This window comes from Anser brachyrhynchus, assembly GCF_964034855.1.
Source record: "Anser brachyrhynchus genome assembly, chromosome: 21".
Lineage (NCBI taxonomy): Eukaryota > Metazoa > Chordata > Aves > Anseriformes > Anatidae > Anser > Anser brachyrhynchus.
This window is the reverse complement of record NC_137714.1, coordinates 4,180,366-4,207,088: the sequence shown is the minus strand read 5'-3', so window position 1 is coordinate 4,207,088 and position 26,723 is coordinate 4,180,366. Positions and strand designations below refer to the sequence as shown.

At 45.9% G+C, this 26,723-nt stretch overlaps 1 protein-coding gene across 5 annotated transcripts in view; it reads left to right on the top strand.

Annotated features, from left to right (window-relative positions):
* The window catches only part of DISP3 (dispatched RND transporter family member 3), a 142,380-nt gene that overhangs the window by 35,818 nt on the left and 79,839 nt on the right, over positions 1–26,723 (top strand). For 3 of the 5 annotated variants that reach the window (XR_013941431.1, XM_080564544.1, XM_080564543.1), the window contains exon 3: positions 6,701–6,808. Coding sequence is in view for 3 of the 5 variants with exons in the window: in XM_080564544.1 (XP_080420670.1) it covers positions 6,701–6,808 (108 nt within the window). In the remaining 2 variants the exon portion in view is untranslated. Of the gene's footprint in view, positions 1–1,686; positions 1,714–6,700; positions 6,809–26,723 lie in introns of those variants that run through there. The other 2 variants (XM_080564546.1, XM_080564545.1) reach the window with 2 other exon arrangements.

Genomic DNA, 26,723 nt, shown 5'->3' with positions numbered 1-26,723 from the left:
GAGCAATCTCTTTCGTGTATTTTTGTACCTTGTGTAGCACAGAGGAATCTTGGCTCACTGGCTGGTGCTCCTGCTGCTCCTGCAGCGTGAATAGCCATAATTCACCAAACCAGGACCATTCTCGTTTGTCAGAACAGCCCATTTCAGTGCAAGCATGGGTCTGAGGGAAGGGTAAGTGTCACTGCTGTGTTCCTCTTGACCCATCATTTCATTTTTCTGGTTATGAGCCAGACATCTCCCTGTCCTTGCCATGCGCTGTTATGAGGGAGGATGAGGCCATACAGGCTTCACTGCCTCTGTCTTATTCTGTTTCTCTGAGCTGTGAGCAGCCTGGGACTTTGTGTAAGGCCTTAATGAGGCCCAAGCAAAGGTTGACTTAAAAAATAAAAAAAAATCCTTTATGATCTGTGCTACAGATGGAGCAACAAATGGATAATAAAAGGGCTTGGGACTGGAGGCAAATCCTCCCCTTAGATTAAGGGGAATTAAGTCCTTTGGGGGATGTGTAATGTATGAGGCTTCATTATTCTTCTTGGGGGAAGCAGCTTATGATCCCTTGGTCAGAGAGATAAAAGGATCATAAACTCAAATGGCTCCACATAGTCCGTGTGACTCAGACGGCACCGGAGAATCTGCTGGAGGTAAGCTAGACACAGCTCAGCCTGTCTTGTGCTGTAAAAGCAGGCCCTGTGACACTGGAAATCATAGCCCCCATACTTTAATGTCTCCTCAGGGCGTGTGGGTACCTGCTGTCTGTGGGGATGGTTGAACTGGGGAGAGGGTCTGCCAGAGGCAAGCAAAGGACCCCAGAGGAGCCAAGTTCAGCCTTGGGGCCCCCCACACAAGAAGGGCATGGACCTGTTGGAGTGAGTCCAGAGGAGGGCCGTGAAGATGATCAGAGGCTGGAGCAACTCTGCTGTCAAGGCAGGCTGAGGGAGTTGGGGTTGTTCAGCCTGGGGCAGAGAAGGCTCCAGGCTTATAGCAGCCTTCCAGTACCTAAAGGGGGCCTACAAGAAAGCTGGAGAGGGACTTTTTATAAGGGCATGTAGCGATAGGACAAGGGGTAATAGCTTTTATCTGAAAGAGGGTAGATTTAGATTAGTTGCAAGGAAGAAATTCATCACTATGAGGGCAGTGAGGCCCTGGCACAGGCTGCCCAGAGAAGCTGTGGATGCCCCATCCCTGGAAGTGTCCAAGGCCAGGTTGGATGGGGCTTTGGGCAGCCTGGGCTGGTGGGAGGTGTCCCTGCCCATGGCCCCTGCCAAGTCCCCAATGCTTCCTTCACAGTCCCAGGTACTTCCTCTTCTCCAGCCCAAGTGTCCTGCCCTCAGCCTCCTGGGCAGTCTCTGCCACTGCTCCAGTTCGTGCCCACCTTTGCTTTCCTCCCATGACCTTTCCTCTCCCTGACCCACGCCCCCATCTCTCTTATCTCTCAGACCCCTATCTGAGCCTAATCCTCATTGTGATGCCCAAATGCATTTGTTGCCCCTACTCCCAGCTCCTGAATCCTTTTGATCATTTGATTTATTATTTTTTTTGGCAGATTTTCAGCTGATTTATAGCGTTCTGAGAGGTCCCAACACATCCTCTACCTTTCCTCAGCTTTGGGAACACTTGCTTAACCTGTAATCAGCATGACTCAAAACAACATCAGTGTCTGTCCCTGGAGCAAAAAGAAATAATGCGCTTTGTTCTGCTGCTTCCTATTCAAAGGTAAATTGCTTTGCTTTTCTCCAAGAGCAGATGCTCACTTCTTTTCTTTACCTCCCTCCCTAACGTCTAACCAATTTGGGAGAAATCACACTCCCTGGTTTCCTTATGGAGTTTGGAGATGGAGAGAAGCTTTTTTACTGGAGAACTTGACATATTTCCTATTGGTGAGTTGTAGATCAAAGAAAGACAATGTACGCTCTTGCACTGATCATGGCACCACTCAGGGGACCGTGCATCTCTGTGCGTCTCTGAGTTTGCTTTCTGCATTCCTACCATGCTGGTAGATTCCACACAGTTACATCTCTGCGTGTGCCCCTGTCCTTTGTATGTGCTGAACCGTTGTACACTCATTTTTCTGGACTTGGGGGTATATGCGGGCCTCGTGTAAGTATCCTGTATGTTACTGTGACTTCATACACGCAGATGTCCTTGTGGGTCTCGGGTCACACGCGTAACTGCATTTGAGGGCAGCAGGTTGGCTCCTGCTGAGGAGTCAGCTTTAGGTTACAGTACAAACCCCACAGCCATATAGTGAAATGCTGCAGCTTGCTTTTGATTTCTTCAAGTACAGGGCATCATCTTTCTCCTCTGCGGTGGAGTTGGGGGCTAATTCCTTCTGCCAGTGGCATCTCCCCAACAATAAAATGCCTTTGCCGTCAAAACCATCCAGTTGTCATACCTGGAAATGATTAATAACTACCACGAAGCTCTGTAACTAGCAAATGGGAAAGCAATCTCTGATTGCTGCTTGTATGGCTGGCACCAGAGCACCCTGCCCAGCTGTGTGAAACGTTGTCATTTGTGGCTCTAAAGCAGGTCCACCTGAGTCACTACAAACACCAAAAATATTTTTTGTGTCTGTAATTGTGTTTTTCTTTTGTAGCTTTGAAGTTCTGAGAAAAGCCAGGTGGATTTTCCACTCTTGGCTCACTCTCTGTCTCCTTTTTCCTTTGTTTCTCTTTCTGCCTCTGCAAAGATGTCACCATGATGAAGCTCTTGATAGATTCCTGGGTGACTCCCACCCGGTGGTGATGGATTGCTGCTCTGTGCTGCACGCTCCAGCTGTCTCTGCGGTTCAGTCTGCTGGATTGACAGGGCCCATAAATCACTCTGGAAGGCAAAGTGCCTGAGAGCTCTGTCCCCGTCTGTGATGTGCTGATGGGACACAGCCTCACATACCCCACATGCGTGTGGGCCGTGGCAGAATGGAGTGGCTCCGGATCTCAGAGCTGGCTGCTAGGTGCTCGTGTGCCCCTCTTTGGGTTCGAGGAGGCTGGGTGAGAAGGACTGGGAACATGTTGTCTCTCCTATTGCTGCTTGCTTTCTCTGCAATGCACAGTGTTTCACAGAATTGGAAATGAAGGAGCTGTGACATGGAGGAACATGCAGGGGAGAACTGGGACAGTGGATGGTAAGGGGCAGGGGGCATGTGCCGTGCGGGCAGCTGCAGAGCCTCCTCACCAGCAGGACCAGAAGATATGGAGAAAAAGCATGCAAAGGGAAGTGTCTGCTATCTTTTGGTTGGTCCCCATTTGCCTTTTTGGGGGTGGAATAGAAGGAGCTGAAGGGCACAGTGAATAAAGAACCTTGGGAGAAGAAAGAGGGAATCGCAGCACGGCAAGCAAGTAAAACCGCACGGTAGACTATCCTGGGATGCAAGAGACACTTGTTCTTTGCAGGCATCCAGGAATTTGCCAAAGTTGTCCATGAGAGCCCGTGCAGCAGTAGTGCTCCATCCCCTTGCTGCACGTGCCTCCTGTCCACCATGGGTATAGCACAGGCAGCATTGATCATTCCTGCAAAGCACCCAAACCTCTTCTTTGCAAATCCTACAATTACATCAAGGAAAATCCCCAGCTTATTCACCCCTGGGTCTCACCAAGACAACGACTGCCTCACAGATCTTTGTAACCACTGTACTAGCTGTAGCTTTGTGAATCTCTAGTGGTCCCAAAAACTGGGGGCTACCATTTTCCACAGGGTGGCAGCAACATGCTTCCATTTTGCTTGCCGAGCGATCCCACTTGGGTGCTTCTCTGTCAAGGTTCTGGCTAAGATTAAACCTGAAAAGAGAGATGTTTCTAGGAAGGAGAGGGGGAAATTTGCATTTGCTCCTTGCAGACAGCAAACATCCACAGATGAAGCATCCTGACAACGTTCAGAGACAGCAGGCAGAGCTGGATGCAGGATGTGCCTGCTTCTTTCCAATGCAGCATGAACCTGCCTTCCAGATTAACCCCACTGCTTCGTTCCCCCTGTCTCAGGAATTCCTCAGGGTGGAAGAGAGAGAGATTTTCTTTCCCAGAGGTTGAAACTGTGAAATGACAGATGAAATTTTTATTATGATGATTTTTATTTTTGTGTCTGGGTTTGCAATGACGGTGAAAATTCTCAACAAAAATACCTCATGAATATTCAATTACGGTGCCAGCAACACTTTGCAGTCATGGATTATTTATACATGAAATAACCAAAGCTTCATAAATAATAAAATAGCAGCAATCTCTGCTGTGTTTTATGTTCCCCATAGCCAGCACGGGGGCGGGGAGGATGTGTCTTTGTAGCACATTTACATGCTGTATCAGCCCCTTGCAGGCTGGGAGTAGCAGGGAGGACAGAGACAGCAGAACAAAGTGTGAAGGTAAAGGCACTAGAGGTGTGGATGTGCACAGCACAATATGTCCACGAGGAAATGTTTCATTTGCTGTGCTGGTGGGTGCATCTGGCGGCAGAGCACAGCATGAGGCCGTGTGGGAGAGGGACTGCAGCAAGGGGAGAGAACTTACAGCCAGGATGTGTTGTTTGGGGGCAAGAGCACTGGGCGCTTGGCTGCCGTTGGCTTGGTGTAGCATGACAACCGTTATCTATGTGCCCATAAACATAAGGGATGTCCCATAAAGGACTGCAGTAATATCAGGGCATCTTGTTGTTTAAGAAAGGAAGCCCTCGCTTCTCAGATTTTACCCTGACAGATCTGTGCTTGGTGGCTTCAGATCATCCAAAAAGCCCCATGCTGGCAGAGCTAACGGTCCCCTCCTGGGAGAGGCTCAGGTTCGCCTAAGTGGGCATGGGTAAAAGAACAGAGCCCCTCTAGCCAGAGCAGCACCCTCTTAAAGTCCTTTCTCGCCTTTAAGCGTGCTTTAATGCCCAGCACAAATCTCTCTCACTCCCATTTTCCAGCTGAAAGACTGGCACATGCTATACAACTTGTTATACAAGTGACCCAGGGGAAAGAAGCGTGATTCTGGGGAATGTTGAACGGAGCTCTTCTCCAGCCTAAACCCACTGTTCAATCAATAATAAAACAGGTTAAGACTTATTAGTTGCTTTCCTTAACACTAGACAGCAGTGTGAGCACCTGATCTTTACAGACTCCACTGCTTTCAGGAGAAAGGCTCGTCTGCCCGGGTGCCTTTGCTGGGTATTCAGCAATGAATTAATCCTATGGAGATGAACAGAGGGAACAAAGCCCTCCATTGCCCATAGTTTTCCCTCCTTTCCTGAAGGTTTATGCTGATGTTCCTCTCTTTACCACTCCCGCTGGGAAGCACTAAATGCCAAATCACTAAAAATGTCGTTGGTTGCTCTGAGGGATGATTCATCACTCCAGTTTGGTGGCAGCATATTTATCCCCCCATGAGCCCACCAGGCAAGAGAAAAGAGATAAATTGCTGTCATCTCTTTTTATGGAACATATAATCAGGTGGTAACATGGAGAGTCGCCTCAGCTCAAAGTCATCCAGGATGAATTATTCATTCGTTTAAAATGTGTTAAAACGAAAGGGAAATCTTCTTCCTGATGCAGTATCTCTTCCTGGCATTGCTGCTGTTGGGCGTTGCTTGAGGAGTCCTGTTCCGATGCGTATCATGAAACATGGCTGGTTCTGCACTGCTCCCAGGGAAGAAGACAAATGTCCCTGCTCATGGCTCAGGAACAGAATCACAGAATCACAGAATCGCACAATGGGCGGCTCAAATAGTTTTCAGCATCCTCCTGAGAGCTTGTCAGTGGGGCCTGGAGCACACCTAGGCTTTTGGGGCTGGATCTTTGCACGTGGGAGAATTAAACTCCTGTCCGGGTCCTGACTGGAGGCTTCTCACTTTTATCCCCCTAGGAAGATTTGTCCCACGAAACTTGTCCCAGTCACAAAGAAAACCTTCTCATAGTAAGCTCAAGGAGGCCGTGGTTCTCACAGTAAAAAGGCTGAGGTAACTTCTTCTGAAAATTTTTCAGAAGTAGCCATCTAACTATGACTGTACCTCTGTCCTGTAGCAGCAGGGAGTCTGTATTTTTAGAGATTGCCTTCCTGACACTTGCTAGTCTGTGTATGAGGACAAGTGATTGTTTAAATGGGATACCTTGAATTCTAATGCCCTTGGTTTGCATTCCTCAGATGGAACTGCCTATATTTTTTATTCCTAAACAATATTATATAAAAAAAAAAGGTTTATCGAAGAAGGAAAAGTTTATGTAATAGTTCTAGAAGAACATCTAGCAGCTTGGAAGCATGTCTGAGGTCGCTGAGTCACTGGAACACAATGAGACATCCTGCATGGAACAGGCCTTCTACTGAGCTTTACTCTTTCACCTGAGACTAATTTTAGCATTACGTTGAAAAGTGTGTGTTTTTTACTCACTGGAAAATGGCATTTAATGAAAACTTTCCCGAAAAGTGTTGTTAATTGACAAATATGGACTTTTCATGATTCTGTAGTATGACTATTCTCCATCTGACTATTTGAAATAATTATCAGCTTTTTATATTTAACACGACAGACATTTTTTCAGGTTAAAACTTGTTTTTGTTTGTCTTTGTATTGAAAAATATTGATCATGATTCTGTGAAAAGTTTTGAAAGAACTGAATATCAGCTCTTCCATTTCCCTTTTCAGCTAAAAATGAAGAAGAAAAATGCTCTTGATACAGAGAAAAATTTGCTGTACCCACTTTCTTCATGTAATCAATTTGATGCTGTTCCTTTTCCAGAGGAATCATATTGGGAAGCAGAAGTTGCTGAGAAGGAGAAAGATTCGGTACCCAACTCACCAGAAAAGGATGTGCAAGAGAATCTCTGGATATTACAGTGGGTTTCAGGTAGGAGGTGCTACACATAGCACACGTTTCTGGGACTGCATGGTAATTTTTCTGCTGTGCCATGGGGAAAATATCGGTTGATTCCTTCCTGCATCCTAATTTGTCTGTGCAAAAACATTAGAAAGTCCTTGTAACACCTAGTTCTACCACTGCTTTCCTGCCCTTCAAATCTGACCTCTTGAGGCGCCTCTTACCATGTTAATTAAAGCTCACACGAACACCAGGACAGAAGAGACTGTCAGAGTTCAGAACTGTGAGTGTGTGTGCATGCAATAACAAGACTGGCAGGATGTCTGAAGGGTGCTTGGCACAGTCAGCTGGAACATTTAGGTGTGAGCAGTAAACTATTTAAACTGGGATCCATCAAGAAAACTTGGAAACATCTCCCGTCTTTCTTGATGCAGTCTTTGGTCATTGTCAGAAAGCCATAACCGCTTGATTTATTGTTGATTTGTTTTATGTCACCTGTCAGAACAGTTGCAAATTGTGTTTTTTAGTACAGAGAGAACGTGTATTTAAATAATGAGTACTTTTTGTTGCATGATCTCAGTGTGCATGAGGTAAATAAACCCTCCACAAGGAGGGAATGATATGTTCTATCCCTGTTTTGTGAGCGGAGAAATTAAGACATGAAAAACTATACGAGGTGCGTGTGAGAAATCTACATACAGTGTCCTGACATCAGAACTACTGAAGTCATCCTTCCTTCTACACATGCTGGAAATTAAGGAACCATTTATTGATGAAAACTCTTTGTTTTAATGATCACTTCCTCCCTATACCTTTTTTTTTCTTGGGGGGGGGAGAGGGAAGGATGCAGTGGACGGGGGGGTAATTCTTTTTCATTTGATTTTTACTCATTTATGCTCACTTTAAATCCAATAAAAACAACCACAAAAAATTAAATTACTTTCTGCTGAGATTAAGGCCACGTGTCTTATCTCTTCTCTGTCCTAGAGATCTAGGGCAGTTCCCCTCTGCCATACAGGTAAATCAATTTACAAGGCATTTGTAAGACAATGGTGAATGAAGCATGAGCTTGTTATGTCCATGGAGAAATTAGTACTTGAACACTACTGAAAGAAGTAAGGAAATAAAAATGAGCAAAAAGAAATGAGAAAGGTTATAAACACATTAAGCTGGGCTTCCCTGCTTCAGTGTTTGGAGCTGTCTCAGCTATAAATTGTATTGATTATGAAACTTACTGGAGCTACCTGCTGCTATCAATTACTTTCCGCTTACTGCTTTCTTTACCTGCTGGGCAGCCAGCAGCCTGACAGAACCGAAGCCCCAAGCCGTCGTAAACCTGGAGCTCATGAGAACCGTAAAACAGAAGAAACAGTTTTCCACTATTGCACAGGAAAGAGAAACAACCTGCATTTGGTGGGCTGTTTGTGGTGTCAGGAATTGGGATGGGAGAAGCCCATGAGCCTATGGGATATGAGAAGTCCTTCAAAATACTGTGGACTTCCGTGACAGCCAGTTCTCAGCATTTAGTCCCGTGGAGGAGCTGCCAGTCCTGTACAGTGCAAAGTGCCTGGGGCTGGATACTGCCTTCAGACCAAGGTGTAGTGAGGTGATGAAATAACTATGTGATAGGAATGAGGTGGAAAATTCCTAAGACAGCGTAATTTTCCTGCTTTTCCATACACTGCTGCAGTGACTCCGGTAACTCAGGGGAAATATGATCTAATACTATACATTTTAAGGAGCCATTGCGGCAAAAAAAGGGGGAAAACAACAGAGCCACAAGACCATGAATGCCAGGCACCTTTCTACTGTTCTGGAGTCTCTTTGTAACTCCCTTTTATCCTCTGCGATGATTCTTCTGCAACCTGCAACTCTTGACCCTTCAGAATCTCTGATGATGTAGGAAAGGGTTGTTATTTGCACTGATTCTTTATAGAGGTCTATAAAAAAATTATAAACAATAAAGCAAAGTCTAGATCCTCTTTTCAGAATTCAGACCTCCAGAATTAGAGCAGCCCACAGGATTTTGTTGGCCAGAATCCAATAAAATGAATGGAAATGAACATCCAAGTTGTTGAAAAGGCTTTGAAAATCTCAGCCTGTCCTTTAAAGTCCATTTCCTTTCTCACTGCTGTGACTTCAGGTCAGCTTGGGCCCTTGACTTCACTAACTGCTTTAAAACTACCTTGAATTTCTCAGCTCTTTTATCCTGTGGGATTTTTCTTTCTCTGCTTTTCTTTCTTTTTCTTTTTCTGATCCTTCATAAATCTTTCTTTTTTTTCCCATTCTTACACAAAAACAGCCAGGCAGAGATGCAGGGCAGGGGCAACGTGGGGGTGTGCCCCATTCAGAAATACGCCCCTGGTGTGCCCTGCAACCAGATCACCTCGGGCTGTTGTCGGTTCTTGTGCACTAAGCAAAATGAGGCTGAATGACAGCTGCTGAAAGAACCCTGAAATCTGTAGGACAGCGTTGGGAACCTGTCAGCTCTGTCTGCATGAGGCCCTGAAGTGTAATGCCATTTGCTTTGGTCCTAATGTTGCACAGTGATGGTTTATCAGCTGAGGAACCAGTGAACTTGCTGAAACGTTGCCCATTTCAATGGTGTTTACTGTGAACGTTGCGTTATTTCATCTTCTTTTTAAAACCCTGGAGATCTTAGAGGAACAAGATGCCACAGATGGTTTGTTTTGTTCAGAAGTCAATTCCTGTCTTTCACAGGGGCAGTGAAAAGCTTGGACGTTTGACCCCGGTGCCACCTACGGTCAGAAGCCTCAAAGCCCTTATTGATGAAAATGTCCTGTTTGATAAACCAATCTGGTAGGATGTAAAGTGACTTAGATTTTGAAATCAAGAGACTTCAGGAAGTTCTAAAACATGCTGGCTCTCAGCAGCCCTCTTATCCACAAGTATCTAGTGCTTTTGGGTGCCCAGCCACTGATACCTTAAAGCTGCAGGAAGATCTGAGTACTTTTCAGAAATTAATCCCTTGAAGGCATTATGTCCGTAGGGTCCTGAGTTGTTAGTCCTGTTTGAAAACGCAGGCTTTGTGCTGAGTGTACAAGTGCTAGTGAGATTTTGGGGGATGCTGGTGGTTAGCACAAACTGAGCTGGAAAATGTGACATTATCCTTTGTGCCTTGACTGAAGCAGTGCCTCAGCAGGGTACATCTGCAGCACACTGCTAGCAGGGCTGTGCAACTGCATTCTTGAGCTGGAAGATAGAGAATTCAGGATATTTTTACTTTTAGGGCATTGTTTTTAATTTCCTGGGTCATGACCGTGTTTCATTATGGTGCAAAGGCACCTGCAGCCCATCTGAAGTCTTCCCCTATACTGTTAGGCAGATATGACAGCCTTTACTTATTTTCTGGTCTTCTGTACAATGAACAGAGCTCTTGTGTTACTTCCTACCCAAGAGATGGCTGCATTTTGTTTACATGAACAAAAGGAGTCTTTTTAATGTAAAAAGCTGAACATGACTATATATTGCAAAGATATTTAGCATGCCAAAAAAAAAAGGGCAATCTTGTTCTAGGGTGGCAAGAATTTATGTTTCACTTGTTAGAGTGCAGTATGAACTCGTTATTTTGATAGTGTACATTTAAGTTATCTTTCTATTTAAAATTGTAACAAATTCATCCCCAGACTGGGACATCTCGCAGTTACTGCTCAGCTTTACATCTTCGCATCTTGAAAAGTCTTTGTGACAAAGGAGATTGAACTCAGATCTGCATGGTCCAAAATTAATCACTCTTTGTACTTGAGCTAGAGGAATTTGCTGAGGTCCTTAATGAGCAAGACACAGGAAAGGGCTGCGAAACAGGTTAGCATCTCCGAGTCTATGCACCAGAGAGCAATGAAATCCTCATGTGGAAGAATACACTGGCACATGCACTTGTCTTCTGCCAGTTCATTTGCCTATGCTGTATATCTCTCAACTGCCACATTAAAATTGTAATGCCTGTAACAGGTCCTGAAATTACAGTCATGAGCCACATTCCTTTGACCTTCTCTGTATTCTGTTCAGATTCGCTGCTTCTGCCAATTTAGCCAGGCAGCCAGAGAGTAAATAAATGCTTCCCACCTGGCAGGTGCAGAAAGGTTAGATTTGCATAAAGTGGCCAGTGTAAATTTCTCCTGTTTGTTGTCACCTCTTCTCTCCAACTGGGAATTCCAAGGCAGAGATAAATGTCAGCTGGAAATAGCACTTCAGTGTCAGCACTTAATCTCTTCCTGCTATTTCCCCGTAGCCACATTGTGCTGCTCTTTACCACATGGATCAGCCAATCACCTCCTACATGAGCGTCTCATTACTGCGCTCTTCTGTTAATGCTTTGCTTACAGTCTTGACTTTCCTCGTATGTTTTCTGTTTGTAAATTGAGTTCTCCTCAACTGATAAGTCACTGTGCTGAAATGGTTGTGTAACACAGCCTGCTACTAATTTTATTCCCCAAATAGTTCAGCGTGTCTGTGCTGTCTCTTCCTGAGCCTACGCGGATTAAGAATCACATAGATCCTCTCAATATGTTTGTCATACAGCAGACTGTACGCATGACGTACAGATCACTGTGAGCTCCCAGGCTAAGAATGCAGTTCAGCAGAGCTCTCAGCTGTTCCTGGGGTCACTGATTGCTGCCCTCTTGCTGATGTTACTGAGGATCCAAGAGAATCCAAGAGTTCTGCATCTTGGGCACTAAAATTTCAGCAGTGCTATTCTGTAAGTGCTTTTCTCTTGCTCAGGTACTGTTGGCTAATGGGGATGCCACTGCCAAAAAGAAAAAGAATCAGATCCTCATGAGTGGGTCCAGTGTTTCAGGTCTTTGAAACTCATTTAAGCGCCTGCTGCTTGTATACCCTCTACGTGTTACGCTATAATGGTAGAAAAGTCTTTACGCCACAAGAGCAGGGACTCCCCAACTCCTGCTTCCCCACTTACTCTGCTTTTAACTCTCTCTAGCTGTTAGTAACACTTAGGAGGGGAGGACTCTATAATCACACTTTTCTCTAGTATCACTTCTCTCTTTTTGTTTGTTTTAGGTTTCCCTTGATGTTCTAACTGCTCCTAGTGATATGATCCAGCTCTCATTATCTTTCTTTTTCATCTTCTTATTTTTCTTGTTCACACACACACACAGAAATGCTCCTCTAACCATTAGTCTACAATAAAGTTCACAACTGTGAGTTGTAGCTCGTGCTCAACCCTTGTCTTTGTCTGTGATTTGAACGGTGACCTCTGTTGCTTCAGTTTGTGCCAAACAGAGACATATAAGTGTTCTTTGATTTAGCCTGATTCAGAGACAGCAGGTCTACTCGCTGGATCCAGTGAGATTTAACCAAAACAAGGTCCATCTTGCTTCTGCTCTTCCCATGTGCTACAGTGATCCTGTCTTACCAACAGCCACCTGCCTCCCACATTTTCCTGCAGACTCCGTCTGTTCTCAGTAGAGTCCCCAATTCCTTAAGAGCTGTTTCCTTACTGATCTAAATCAGACTCACCTGTACCCTTGGAATAAATTGTGCAATTGTTTTGGCATTTCTTCAAGAGCAATTTGGACCCTTTGTTTTGCACCGTGGTGGAGGATGGTATTCTGCTCTGTCTCTCCTTCTATAATGTGTTCAAAATGTGCTGTTTCAGACATCCTCTCCAGTGCTGCTCTTGCTGCCTTCAGTAAGAGGGAGGAGATGAACGAAATAGATCAGTAATTTGTTTCTAAATCACCTCCCAAACAAAGCCAATGCTGAAGGTCACCTGTAATGAAGCTGCCAAACAGGTAAAGCCTCACAAGCAAAGAGAAAAAGAGGAAAAGGAAAATGAGTCTGAAGATAAATTCATGGTAATCTGGAAGCAAATTCATGGAGATGCAGGTGCTTGAATTGGAGTCAGGGATGCTAACAGGAAGGTCACAAGAGAGAAAGTGCTCATGTGGTGGTTCTCTGTTGTGGTAAGAAGGGCTGCACGGTCCTTTAGGGGTGCTTAGCCCTAACAGTATGAAAACTATGAGCAGAGTCCCCTGTTCCAAGCTCTTTGGGGGAAGGAAATTATGAGATTAGACCATTGTGACCCTGCCTGCTAGCCTATAAAGTGACTGGGCATAGATTCAAGTCCTCTGAGAACTGCAGGAGGATTTGTGTGAAAGCGTGCAGCCTTAGTTTGGAGATCTCTAATCGCTTCCCAACAGCAGAGTATGGAGAAAAGAAGCTCTGTTAGCAGGAGTGAGGGAAGGAAGGACAAGCAGGGCTCACCCCAACGTACAGCCTTGAGAGCTACAGAAATGTTCAAGTGGTTGGGGTGGTCTGTCTTTACAGTGACCCTCTGCGGTGCATCATAATAATAGTTTGCTAGTATCCAAGAGAGAAGATGTGATATTTAGTGGGAAAATATTTCCTGGTGGTGTCCCTGGAACCCCCTCCCTCCCTCCCTCTTTCTGGAGAATGCAGTTCCGCAGCCCAATGAGAGCATTCTTTTATCTAGGCACTTGGCTCCCAGGACTCAGGGTGATATTTATACTGGCAGTGGTGGGAAGAGGAACAGAAATAGCGTACTCGGTGGTTTTTACAGTGCCTGTCATATTTATTGTAGTTCTCTGGAAAAAGACTTTGGGAAAGACAAGCAGGAAGTAAATCTCTTTCTTCTCTGGGGAAGCTGTTTGGACTGTGAGAGATTTCCATGGCTAAGTTCAGAAGGAACTTTTCAAACTGCTAGGCAAGGGAATTATAGAGCATAAACCGTGGCTTTCAGGGGGTATGCTCAACAATCTCTCTCTATACGTATATCTCATGGGTGCAGTGCCTTTGGGGAGGGCTTTGGGCCACTGATGATGAAAAGGCATCAGTCCTCTGTTACAGTAGCATTTGACAATTGCTTATCTGTGGGGTAAGAAGCTGCATGAGAAACCTGGTATGTTGAGCTAGACTTCTAAGTGTGTTTCAGAGCTACTGGAATGAAGCCTGAAAGCAAAAGTCTTGAGGGTGTTTTGTCATGGCCTTTTGCTGGGAGAAGATCTCAAATGCCTGTGCTTTGGATGTCGCAAAGGCAGCATCCTTGGAGAGCTTATTATCACATCTCCTTGAACAGCTGGCCGCTCCCAGAGGGTCACACGTAAGACAATGCAATGAAGAGCTGTCTCAGGCTAGAGCTCTTCTACATCGCACCCCCTGCCTCTTTGTACAGCTTGGACATGCGGCCTTTGGCTAATGAAGCTGTCCGAAGCTCTGAAAGCCCAGGCCTGCCCCTAGTGCTCATTACCTGGCTTGTACAGCAGAGCCTCCACCAGCAGCAGCCTCAGGTAAATACCTGGTACGTCGTAAGAACTGAGAGGATCGATGTGATCAGAAAATAAACTTCTGGATGCAAAGCCATCTTATGGGGAAAACAGGGCAGCTAATTAGGCATGACAAAAGTTTTTGACAGATACATGAGCACATTTGTCTTTGAGCACATGCCAACATATATGCAGTATACACAGCTGACACAGGATATCAGGAACTTGTACACGTAGAGAAGTATTCTTGGTGATAATACCGCCCGTATCTGTGTAAGTGGTACACGTGATGGAAGCTTGGAAATGTTAAAGAAAGGGTTAATAACTCCTGTTCTGTGCTTCCATTTTCTGCAGTTACAAGATATGCTATAGCCAAAAATGTTGGTTTGTTTTCTGGAATTTTCCATCAACACCCCTCTGTCCTACTGCTTGGTTTTATCTTTCATCTTTATTTAGGTGTGCCACCTATTACAATGCCTTTGTCGATATCCAAAAAAGCCTAACAATGCAGTGGACAAAAAACCAAACCTCCAAGATCCAACTTCTGCACGTTCAGATAAGCAGATCTCCCCAAAACATGCTTTTCAATGGCAACACCTGGTGATGTCCTGTGGCATAGCAGTGAAAATGGATCTTTTCCAATATTAAAAAAAAAAACAAAATCTGATTTTTTCCTGCAGAGTTTTTGTACTAGAAAATCGTGCCTTTGGTTGCAGGCTCATCTGTTAGACAATGCATCTTGACGTCACACATCCCGAGCCAAGCTGTGGTCCAGCGTTTCCTGCTAGAACACATAATTGGCTGGGGAGCAAAGAGCAATTGTGGGATACAAAACCAACTCTCCACGGGACTCTTTACAAAGATTTTTCACAGTGGGAGCTGGCCGCATTCCCCTGAGCTGCACAGATGCTTGAAAAAGGGGGCTCGAATTTCCATGGCAACAGGCTGCATTCTGCTGACTCCGGCAGTCTGTCACTCTCCGGATATGTCTGTCACCCCCCGGCGCTCCGAGTTTCAAGGCCAACAATGCGTGATGGGCAGAGATTGAAGCGGGATTGCGCTGGGGTCAGACATCCTGGCCCAGGGAACGCTCTGCAAACGCGTTTGGGGAGAGGCACTGCAAAGTTAAGGCGACACCGCTCAGTTCTCCAGTCGGGCTCAGACGCTGGTTGCAATGGGATCTTGCTAGCTGAGCCATTGCCTGGTTACTAGGAAGTTCAAAGGCACCGTGTCACAAGATAATTGTGCCCTTTCCTAGTTCCTCTCATCTGAAGTCTTTTATCTAAGCCGGATGACTCAGTCTCGCAGTGCCCCTGTGAGGCAGTCACAGGGGAAACGGAGGCAGCCCAAACAAATAACCGATACGGAAAACGCTGCTGCCAGAGCTAGGAGCAGGATCAAGTTCTCATTTCCTCTGTGCCCCCACCTCATTGCAAGGAGCTGTCACCTCTCAAGGAGGTTGTAAAGTGGGAGGGATATTCCTGGTTCGAGAATCACTTCAACGAGGAATAAACATTTAACATGCACATCCTCAAAATAGCAGGTAAAAACATTGTAGTGCGATAGAGGACAGTAGCCATGGGCAAATCTGAGGAAAGGGAATTGTGTGCTAGGAACTGAGGGTGGCACGGGCTGAGGAGTTTTCTCTTTCTGGGTAGGACTGAAGGAGGAGGACGGCGAGGTGCAGTAACGGTGCTGGAAGGCTGAGCGCAAACAGAGAGATGGGAAAGGCTCCGTCTCTCTCGAGTTCGTTGTGAGTTCAGTGCGAGCTCAAGGGCTGGCACAAATCTGGTTTCCCATGACCCATGCATTTCCCTAGAGCTGCAGCAAAAATGCGGGTTACGGCTTACAAGAGAGGGTCTGCTGAGAGGGTTGTGCATCACAGGAAGCCAAAACACTGGACGCTGGGGAAGAGGGCAGAGAGGCTCAGAAAGGAGGTTGCTGCGATGATCTTTGAGATATCTGCCAAGCTGCCTGGGGAGGTCTTCTTTTGACTTGAAAGTGAGGATCCTGGTTTTCGGCTGTCACATGCAGCTGTTCCAGCATGGAGCTGGGCTGAGGAACTGAGGGAGAGGGGTGGGGTGGTGCCCACGGAGCTGGGGTAAGGGGAGAAACCGAGGGAGAGGTGTGGGGTGGTGCCCTGTTCTATCATGCGGGTACATACAGGTGTGGTTGTGCTGCAAAATGGCGGGGCTGGCATGTAGACCTCTAACCTCAACTTGCCACGCTAAGGGAAAAAAGCCATGTCTTGGCCTGCTCAGGGCACCACTCACACTGTGAAAAAGATATCCAATGAAGACATCGCTTCTGTGTGCAAATGGGGGTGGAGAGAGCTGCAACCCCTTTGAGAACCAGGTTATCCTTAGGAAACTGGCCTGCAGGGGAGGCTGAGCAGCTGTAGGTTAGCAGGCAGCATTTGCCTCTCTGCAGAGAGAGTGTGTTTGTATCTCTAGAGCTCTCAGGAATGTTTATGGCTGAGGAAGGGTGTAAATCTCATCGGATTCAAGTCCTTGGTGGATAATTATTCCCTCCTTCTTCCTCCTCCACTCCCCACGCCCTTCTGTCCTGGGTATGAGACACTGTTCACAGACTATAAATGGATGCAAAGCTATGTGCTTCATGTTGGAGAGACACTTTATAACCAGGTGAGGCGCAAGGTGGGAGGCAGCTCAACAGTTGCTTCTCCTTCCCACACGTAGTCAGTCCATGAGCCTCCTATCGCACTCAGCTGTGGGAAGCTCATTTCTTCCATTTTCCCCTGAAATGACTTTTAGCCTATAAAACCTGGAGCAGGGCAGCTGCGTGCTCAGAATCCTAAGGCGCTGGCCCTAAAAGGAGAAGGTGACGGCGTGCAGTGAGGGAGGCCATGCCATGGTAATTCCACATCAGGACTCTGGTTTGGCTTTTGCAGCTTATGAGGCTGTCAAAGCCTCTCACTTAATTACAGCCACAGCAATCAATCTTTCTCCCTGTTCATTATGCTTCCAGCCAGGGTTAGCAGTATTTTTGTTCTTGAGGCCTCGGGAGAATTTTCAGTTCATAAGGAATCAGAGCCAACCATAGTGACTGGTACAGACTGTGTTTATACAACCGCATTCCTGCCCCATGGCTGGAGGCAAAGCGTGGGGCAGTAAAGCTCGGGACATTTGGCACTGTGAGATCTGGTTCTGTTTTGTGCAGTGAAGCTCCATTGAATAGTTCCTCCGCCTGGAGAGGCATAGAGGGCTTTGTATTAACTGGACACAACCAGCTGAGCTGCTAGAGCATTTGCACTGTGGCAGTTAGTTGTTCCAAGGCATTACGACTGGGCTGAGTGTAACATACCAAGTCATTATGGCATTATCTCTTCATTACACACAAAGTGCTGTTGGAGCTCAGGGAGGAGCACGGGGACAAAGATGGAGAGGAGGGAAGCGGTTCATTAGCTGCCCAGAGGAATCAAGCTGAACATCTCTTTTTCTCAGGCAGAGGCTCTGTCATCACCCACAAAGAACAAGTCTATTAGAAATGAGGGCTTGGCTCAAGGACAGCGTGTGTCTGTATATACATGTGCTAATACACAAGGAGACCACGTCACCTACATGCATTCCTACTCCTAAACCAGCTGACACACGTACAGCGCAAATGTTGGGTACTCCCGTAACGCAAGAACAAACATCTTCCCTTCCATCACTGCCCATGTAAGTTTAGAAACACAGGTACCAAAATACACCCCTGCAACTACAAACACGTTCATCTGCTTTCCAGGGACTGCTTGCAGCCATGTCCAGCACGATTACATCTAACAATCTCGCATGTGCTAGCTCTCCTATCAGAAAGCATGCACAGCGACTGCAGCAAGCCTTCTCCCTCTGGGCAGGGAGGTTCTCTTCCCTGTTTTCATTCCTCTGTGCTCACACCGTGCAGTTCCAGTGCACTTTGTCCCTTCAGCTGTGAAATCCATTCCTACGCAGACACATTCACCAGCACAAATATATTCTTGTTTTTCACTTCCTTCCAATTTTCCTTTATGCTGGTTTCAGCGAGTTCTGCTGGCATGCACCGGGACTCACACAGGTTTCCCCACCGTCGTGCCCTATCAGAGCTAGCCAGAGCTCTTGTAGCAGACACAAAACTGACTGGCAAAGTAAGTTGGCACCATGGCTGGGTGAGCTTTCTGGTGTAAGGCCCCCTTTCATGGGTAAGCTCAATGCTAGGAAACATTGCTGCCTCCTGTTATTCTGGATGAAGCAAGGGAAACAAACTCTCAGAGGTCTCTTAGCTCACCTACCAGCTGCTGGACTTTGTTTGCAGTGACTTTGCAACACTCCTTATCCCTGCTGCTCTCCCTCTTCAGACATGGATCAGGGGTCCATTAACTTGTTTACTCCATGCTGGCCCCAGCCTCACAGACTTCTTGCTGGACAATATATCAACAAAAAGCATTTGGCAAGATTTATGGGGCTGTTGCTGCCAAGTGTGGACTGTGGAAAGTAAAAAATGTCCTTTCTGAGGCAATAAAATATAAAATGGGACCCAATTTCTCTCCAGGGTAGGAATCATTATGTTTGACAATGCTGTAAAACACATGGTGCTACAGCACAGGGGTGAGAGCCAGAGTAAACGCTGCCTTCAGAAACCTCATTCATTGCAAAGCTGGGATGTGTGATTCATTGCAGAAGAAGACAGGAAGAGTCTAGGGTGGAGACAGTCTCCCTTTGGCCTTTCTCTTCTCTGCAAAGACTGGAAATCCCTCTACAGGCTTTGCACTGATTTCCTGAAACTGATTTTAAATTCAGCCAGTTAAATTGGAGCAAGTGCTCTGGGTATACACAGCAAGACCGGCTCGCTCCTTGCTTAAATCAGTTTAGCTTAATTGGCTAACAAAATGATTAAACAAATGGAGTTCTGTGAATTTTCGCTAGTTAAATTGCACCAAGTTGAAATTAGGCCTGATAGACCTGAACCCTTCTCTGTGTACCCAAACCAAAGACGTTGTCTAGGGGAGAAAATAAGTAACAGCTCTCAGCTGCTCCACTGCCCCCCGTGTGTCTGCCTGTTTATCCCTCATTTCATCTGTGCCCATTATTGTGCTGGGCTGTGTACACTGGATGTCTCTGGCAATGTTACTGTGGTGAAATGCTAGCTACAACCTTCTGATTGCAGTTATACTATGCTAGGGAAGGCCTGTATTTCTAAAGTCTGTCTGAGGCAAGGGAAAGAGGAGGTGCTATGTCAGGCAAGAATAGAAAATGAAGTAGAGATGAGAGAGATGTAGCTGTAGGGCTCAGTTGTTCCCCTGGGTGTGCATGGGAAAGAGATGTTCCTGCCAGAAATATAGCACAAACTGCATTGTCTCATCCCCTATGCACTGTGCTCTGCAGAGCATGTGTGCTCAGCAAAGTTATGTCAGCCTGGTGGGAGAAGCATCTTCTCTGGGTCTTTCTTATATCATGTCAACATTCCCGGTTCTTAATAAAATCAGACTGCTTCGGGGCTGAAAGCTCTTGATGTTCAGTTTTAGGAGGGTAGTAATGAAAAGAGAGCCCTTTGAGAGGAACAGTGAGTGTACTGGGCAACTTTGAGATTTCTGTCCTTTTCTCCAGGCTGACTTCTCCTACAGATACCCTCCTGCTTGCTTTGTGAACACGTACCTCTGGGCTCTGCGGTAGTAGTGGTGCCCCAGGTGGTGTTTGGCTGAGCCTGATGCTGCACGGCCCCTGGCAGATCGGGCAGTTGATGTTATACGGGAGACTGGAGAAAACGTAAGGGGAACCAGTTGGTCATTCTGTGTATCTCAGGAAATGCAACATAGCAAAAAGCAGTGAGATCACCCTAAACTAAGACAGCGGGGATTTGGGCTTAAAAAGAGCAGAAGACAGTACTCCAGTAAGTGGCTACTTTCACTGCATTTGAGGATGCAGATGTTTACCTGGCTGGGGCGCTGTAATCACTGACAGCTCCCAATAGCACAACAATAACATTTCGAACAAATGCTCTCCTTGGTTAATGGCTTCAGTTACTGCTACCAACTGGACAAGATTCCTTTGATTGTCAGCAGTGCACATTATAGTTAGATTTTTCTTTCTCCAGTGGGTTCCTTCTTTGATGAATAATTTTCTTTTCTGAGATATTCTTAGATTCTGCTTATCTCTAGTCAAACACTTTCTATCTAACTAGGACATCATTTAAGCTAGTATTGAATGTTTCGCATAGCCTTTAGTATGTGAGGCATTATATTCTAATAGAGCTCTAGAATATGGACTACATGGTCTAAATTTTCACAGGGTCCCAAGCTAAGGCAGGCCTACTTGGAAGAGCCACGCACTCCCTTTCTATCTCACATGATGAACTGTTTGGGAATTCTGGTCCACGTGAAGAACTGCCATCCCTGCTACCGCCTCCCCTTGCTTCTCCCTAGCTCCTTCCATAACCTGGGTTTTTACATCACAGACACTTTGGTAAACATGCAGAAAGACCAGTGCCCACTGCCTCTACAGCAGTAGAGCATTTTCACACAGCAACTGGTGCAGAATAGGTAAGTGGATTGTATAAGCACCCTTAATGTCAGGCAGAAGCTATGGTGTGATTACGAGGTGTCAAAGAGAAAGCAAAGTTCCCTTAAAAACGATGGAAAAACAGGAGAAAAAAATACATTGAGGGCAGCAGTTTCTCATTTGGACAAAATTGTTTTTAGTGAAGAACCCTCTTATTTCCCCTGCTTCTCTTTATCACCTCCCAACACCATATCTCCCTCTTCTATCAGAAACCTGCTCCGGGGTTTATTCTTACTGTGCAAGCTTGTCATGTCTGTGTTTAATGAAGTTTAATTATCTTCTGAGATTCAATGAATAATTATAAATCTCTTCAAGATGCAATCACAAGCACTTCATGGTTCATTAACAGTGGAAAATCAATTGTAATGCACGTAATCCCTCTCTCCTGACCAGCCTTCTGCTTGTCCCCCCGTGCACTTTGTTGTTCCTCCTGCAGTGCAACACGGGGGCATACATTAGTCTATTTTCCTATGAAACAAGGTAAGGTTTAGCTGGGATAGGGGCAAAGAAAGTGGAGAATGCCCAAAGTGGGAAGTGTGAACTCTAACTGCCTGGTTCCTGGGTGCTTTGGAGGTGTCGTGAGCTCCCGACTGGCATTTCCCCTGGTTTGGAGACTCTTCCCTCCAAGTGCAGTGGCCTCCGGTTGGGGAATGCCTTCAGCTGTGTACATATTTTCTTCCTCTTGATCTGATCTTCAGTTTGAACTCAAGTTACAAATTTCTCTGTTGAAAAACTCCTGAGATCTGGGAACCTTTGGGCTATTTGAAAAATAAGGACTAAGAGTTTACTGAAATGCTTGAGGCTTCAGCCCCGGCACGGGAAGCTATTCAGTGCTATCTTTAACTTTCTAAACTGAAGGCAACGTGTGAATCCAGCTGCACAATGATCCTGCAGTGACCTTTCTAATTTAAACTCTTTAACCTTTCTGCACAATTATAGCTACAAAATGTTACTGAATGCAGAAAATATGCTCTTTTTTTTTTTTTTTTTTAAATAAAGGTTAAAAGATTGAAAACTAAAAGAGAAAGGGAGATAGGGAAAGAGGGATGGAAATTAATGCAATTGAATTGCAGCTTCCAGCAGCCCCAGGAGAGCTCTGCAATGAAGATGACATTTCCATACAATTGACATTTCCCGGCTGGAGCAATCCTCTGATTTGCAGCTGCTTGTGTGCGAAGACCATCATGAAGAGGATCATTTAGTTTCTCATATCCATCAAATGGGATTTAATTTTTCCCCATCCCCACATACCCCAGATCTCCTTTTCAGAGCTGGCATGCAAGCTGCGAATTGTCTGCCTCTGCTTCACCTTCCGTAGGGGTGACCTTTGCCAGACCTCCCACTTTTTCAGCTCTCTGTGGAGTCTTGCGGAAGTGAGAACTTGCTTTTTACTGAAAACATGGATTGCATGGGAACAGATTTCAGCTTCCAGGTTTGGAAGTGAGTTTCTGTGTACTTTTCCACCTGTTTGTATGTTTGCATGTTTGTGTTTGTGTGTGCATCTCTTCTTGACAAAAGTTGCCCTACTGGCACGGCATGGAGCCCTCACAGAACATAGCTCTGTGGCTTTCAGGACCTGTGGGCTCACACGTAGGCTCCCAGTGTCTTACAAACAAGTCCTTCATGGCTTGTACTTCCTCCTGGGCACAGATTGCTGTGGACCAGAGTGTAGCAATCTTCTTCCAGCGTGTAGGAATTTCTCCAAAGCGCATGCATCAGACTGGAGGATGTGTGCTCCATGACACTACATCACTTTGAATCTGCTTAATTCAATTTAGATGAGTCGGATATGCATCTTCAGCTGAATTATTCCTCTTCAATAAATATGTTGCTGCGGTAATCAATTGGCACATAATTAACAAACAATAACTATCTTATTAAATCTAAATGAAATGCAAATGTCATTCGGATTCGTTTAGATCTCAGTGATGAGTTCCTTCGAGTCCCCTTCAGCCACTGCTCCCCTTGAACAAGAGCTGCTGCTGGGGCTGTCACTAGGTGCAGTAATTGGCATGCTGCCTTCGAGGTCAGCGTTGAACCGATGTTTCATGCATGCCTTGTGCTTGCGCAGCAAGTCACTATGGGCAGAGCCGGATCAATTCAGTCAGCAGCTGTAGGCCACAAGGCACGGTGCTTTTATTAACCCTCTAATCCTGATGTTTCCCTATAGGGGCACTTCAGACAATGCAGAGATCAAGGCCAGCCCTTTCTTTTCCCTCCTTGCCACCAGCCCTGAAGCTTCTGTCTTTACCCTAACCCACGGCTCCTGCCAGGCTGTGCCCCTGTCCCAGTGCTCTGCTACCTCTCGGTGCCAGCCTGGTGCTCAGCTGCAGCACATCCCTGGGCTGAAGCCGCAGCTGCTGCACGCCTGGTAGCTGCTTGCCCTGCCTCTATGTTCTCCCTTCCCGCAGCTGCTCCCTGCCTGCCGCTCCGTCCTGGACTTTCTGAACGCTGCTGCTCCCCGGGCACAGGGGCAGATGGCTGCGGTTCCTGGCTGGGAGCTGGTGTGTTGCTGGAAGCCGTGAGGGATGGGTGAGAGCGAAGCAGAAACCCCAGGCACTTAGTCAAACAGGCTCGGCTGGTGATCGGACAGTGTTGTTGTCCTGATGAAATCTGAATTCAGGTGTTTACCATCTGAGTACCATGGGATGGGAATTAGAACTGGGTGGCACTAATCAGAGAGTGTCTAGGTGGCAGTTGTCCTGAATTGCCGTGTGCTGTTGGTATGCGGTTCTCGTAACGCAGTTTCGGCTGAGGAGTGGTTGTGTTCAGTGCTGAATGAGCTGGCCCTGCCTTGGTGTCATCCAGGGCGGTGGAGCAATACTCGAGGCACTTGAGTTTGTTTCTGGCTCAGCCAGTGATCTGCTCTGCTACCTCCAGCAAGTCATTTAATCTGTCTGTGCTTTCATTTTCCTGTTTATAAAACGGCTATAATGATATACACTTTCTGCATAAAAAGCCTCAATATCTTTTGCTGAATAGAGCTGTGCAAGTCTAGACGTTTTCTTTAATATCCTCTAGTTTGATGTTTTGCTAAAATAAAAGACACTACAGATGAGATGATTAGACACAAATTTGATAAATGTTGACAGATTGTTATTAGCAACAAAGTGACTGGAAAGCATCCCTTGCAAATGTAGACCATCATGAGCAAATTCTTACCTATAAATGGATTCCCTTCCCGCCCCCCCAAATCTGCCGTGAGCACAGGTCACCTTTTGACCCTTCTTATGCAGAAAGAATTGATGACTGACAAAGAAATTAATTAGTTAGGAAAGAAGCTGAAGATAAGAATGGTATGGTGGTAGGTAATTGTGTTTCAGTTAGAGTAGCAGGAAGACTTTGATGAGCGGCATTCCTGTTGTCTTAAATGTGTCTACAAAAGAAGGCTTCTCCTGTAAAACTGAATTGTCTCTGAACTTGTTTCAGAGCAGAGAGGTACATTCATAAACTGACAGAAATACTTTAACATCTTCGAGAGGAGAAGAAGTGACGAGTAAAATGTAAACTTCTGCCTTAAATTTGCAGACTAGGGTCTCTAGGCCATATTCAGACAGCTTTTAATTAATTGATGGTTCAGCTTCTGGCAGCTTGCAGGTGCAAGGTGGGGTAGTCCCAAAGTACATCTCAGGTATTTGTCAGTTCCTCATGCTGTCTTAGGCCAGATTCCCAACCCGAAGGGGCTGAATATGAGTTTATGACTGGCTTCAATAGAGCAGGGACAAGCTCTTTGTAGACTGAGGTTTTGATTACTGTGCAGTGATGGAAAGGGTCACATACAGGGACAGAATGTTTCCATTGTGATGGCTCAGAAAGAAATCTGTGTGTGCTTCCTACACAGAATACACAGAGTGAGCCCAGCATTCAGCATCCACCAGATACTTTGGGCGTAGGCTGTGGAGGATATAAACTAGCAATATGCCATTGGTCTTTTACATGTGCGGAGTTACTTGCTGTGGATCTGGTCTAGGGTGATAAACTAGAAAAAAATACATGCTTTTGTCTTGTATAAGACGTTCTGTATTTATAGGAAATATAACAACTGCCCAGATTGAACTGTGGCTTTTGGGAGGGTCTATACAGAACAGTAGGAGTGATTTTATACCTTGCCATAGTGGTCCAGGTTCGTTAATGAGCAGTGTCATCTATTGCATGCCAAGTATCTTGTTTACATATATTTTTTTTTTTTTTAGAAATTTTAATCTCAACACTTTAATGCACTTGCAGGTCATATGGGAGATGAAACTGGGAGGAAGCCACTGATGGGAAACCAACTGCGTTATGCATTTCAAAATAGAAAACTATTGCCAATGTCAAATACAAGGGGCCAAATGCAGGCTCTGCCCAAAAGTATTAGAACAGTCCAGGGCTGCAAAAAGGTTATAAAGCATGTATTTGCCTTCCCCAGTCCTGCAGCTCTCTGCCAACAACTGCGTAGGGAATCCCTGAGGTCTTCTCTAACGTGTGTTGGTTGCTGCCTGAAGGTCTGCATCCCTTCTTCTGGCCACACCTGAATTGGGTGTATTTTTCCTTGTATGTGAACAGAAAGACAGAGGGAGATATGACCTTCCTTCCCTGTCATTTTGACAACGTCACTCTGGAATTTATCCCCCCAGGGGGGCAGCTCCTGTCCCATTTCATTGGTGCTTTTTACCTGCTGTCCCCACTTCTGCCAGGGTGAGATGGGTGCAACACAGTCTTACTCCCAGTGGCGACAGCTCACAACTGCTTTGTGCTGATATGGATTGGGGTGCAAGAACAAGGTGAGGAATAGACATGGTCAGTACCTCGTAGCAGTGTGCCCTACATCCTGAAAGTGCCCTGTACTGCAGGCCCTTGCCCTGCTCTTCTTCGGGGGGTGACTTGTGTTAAGTAAGGGAGCTGCTGTTTGGGAATCATCTCTATTACAGAGCCATTAGGTAGATGTTCCTGAAATAGCAGCAGATCAATTGATTCATAAGTAATTAATGCAATCCCCTCCCCTTGGGCAACACAGAATCTATAGCTTGTGAATTAGATAACACAGCTCAGCTCTGTTTGGTTGAGAAAACATTGTCACTTGTGTTCCTCAAGGCCCTTCAAGTTCTCCTGTGAGCACCATCTCTTCTCCTGCAGAGCCCTTCCCTCCTGTAGAGAGCCCTAGCAATTATCTTCTGTGTGAGTTGGAGCATCTCCTTCTCTAGCTGCTGGAGAAATCTGCTTTTAGCTGTTTAAATGGATGAGTCACCTGCATGTCCTCCACAATGCTGTGGCTGTCCTCCCTTCTCACCATTTGTCTAGCAGCATCACTCTCAGCGTTGTTTGCATCAGCGTGCAGAGTGAAAAAGCGAGAGGTGCTCCTGATCAACACCAGGGTTGCTGAGCTCAGAGTCAGATCTTCTGCAGTGTTGCAGCAAGAGCTTTGCAAAACTCTCTAAGAGGAACAAAGTTTGCTTCATCCACTTGTGGAGACAGCGTTAGGTGTGGGGTTGGATTCTGCATAGGTTTCTGTATCTCTCTTGGTGAAGCAACCGAGACTCCGCAGCTGTGTACCTGAGAGTGACTTTTCCGAGGCTGTATCTCTTCTGACTGCGCAGTAAGGATAAACGAGGCTTCTTTCAATTCCTGGTCATAAACAACCTTCTCATGACAGAGGTCCTGGTATGAGAACTGACGAAGTGCAAAGCCCAGCGAACCTGCAGCGTGGCCAGCTGGGGGTGTGGTTTTTGGGCATGCCAGTGGTGTTCTCTCTGCAGTCAGCGCCAGTTAGAGTAACTGCAAACAAAGACCTTCAAAAACTTCGGCTGAGTTCCTACAGCTTTCTAATCTTCAGCAATATCCTGCAGATGCTCTGCTTCAAGCTCTTTGGGCATGCCCTAGGGACTGAGCAGGGGGCGTGCATTGGACAGAAAGGAACCACGCTCCTAATATTTCTAAGGCTTATGGGAATATTTTTATTTTTATTTATTATTTGCAGTCACTACAAGCACTAATTAACAACTTCCCAGGGGAAAGTACTAGCTGTGCATCCTGCTGGGCTTGAAAGCTACTGCATTCATTTTGTGTTTAAGATGATGTTTTAATTAAACTGCCCCCTAATTATCTTAACTAGCTTTTAAATAATAACTTTCCACTGAACCGTTTGCATCAGCTGCTAATTGGCTC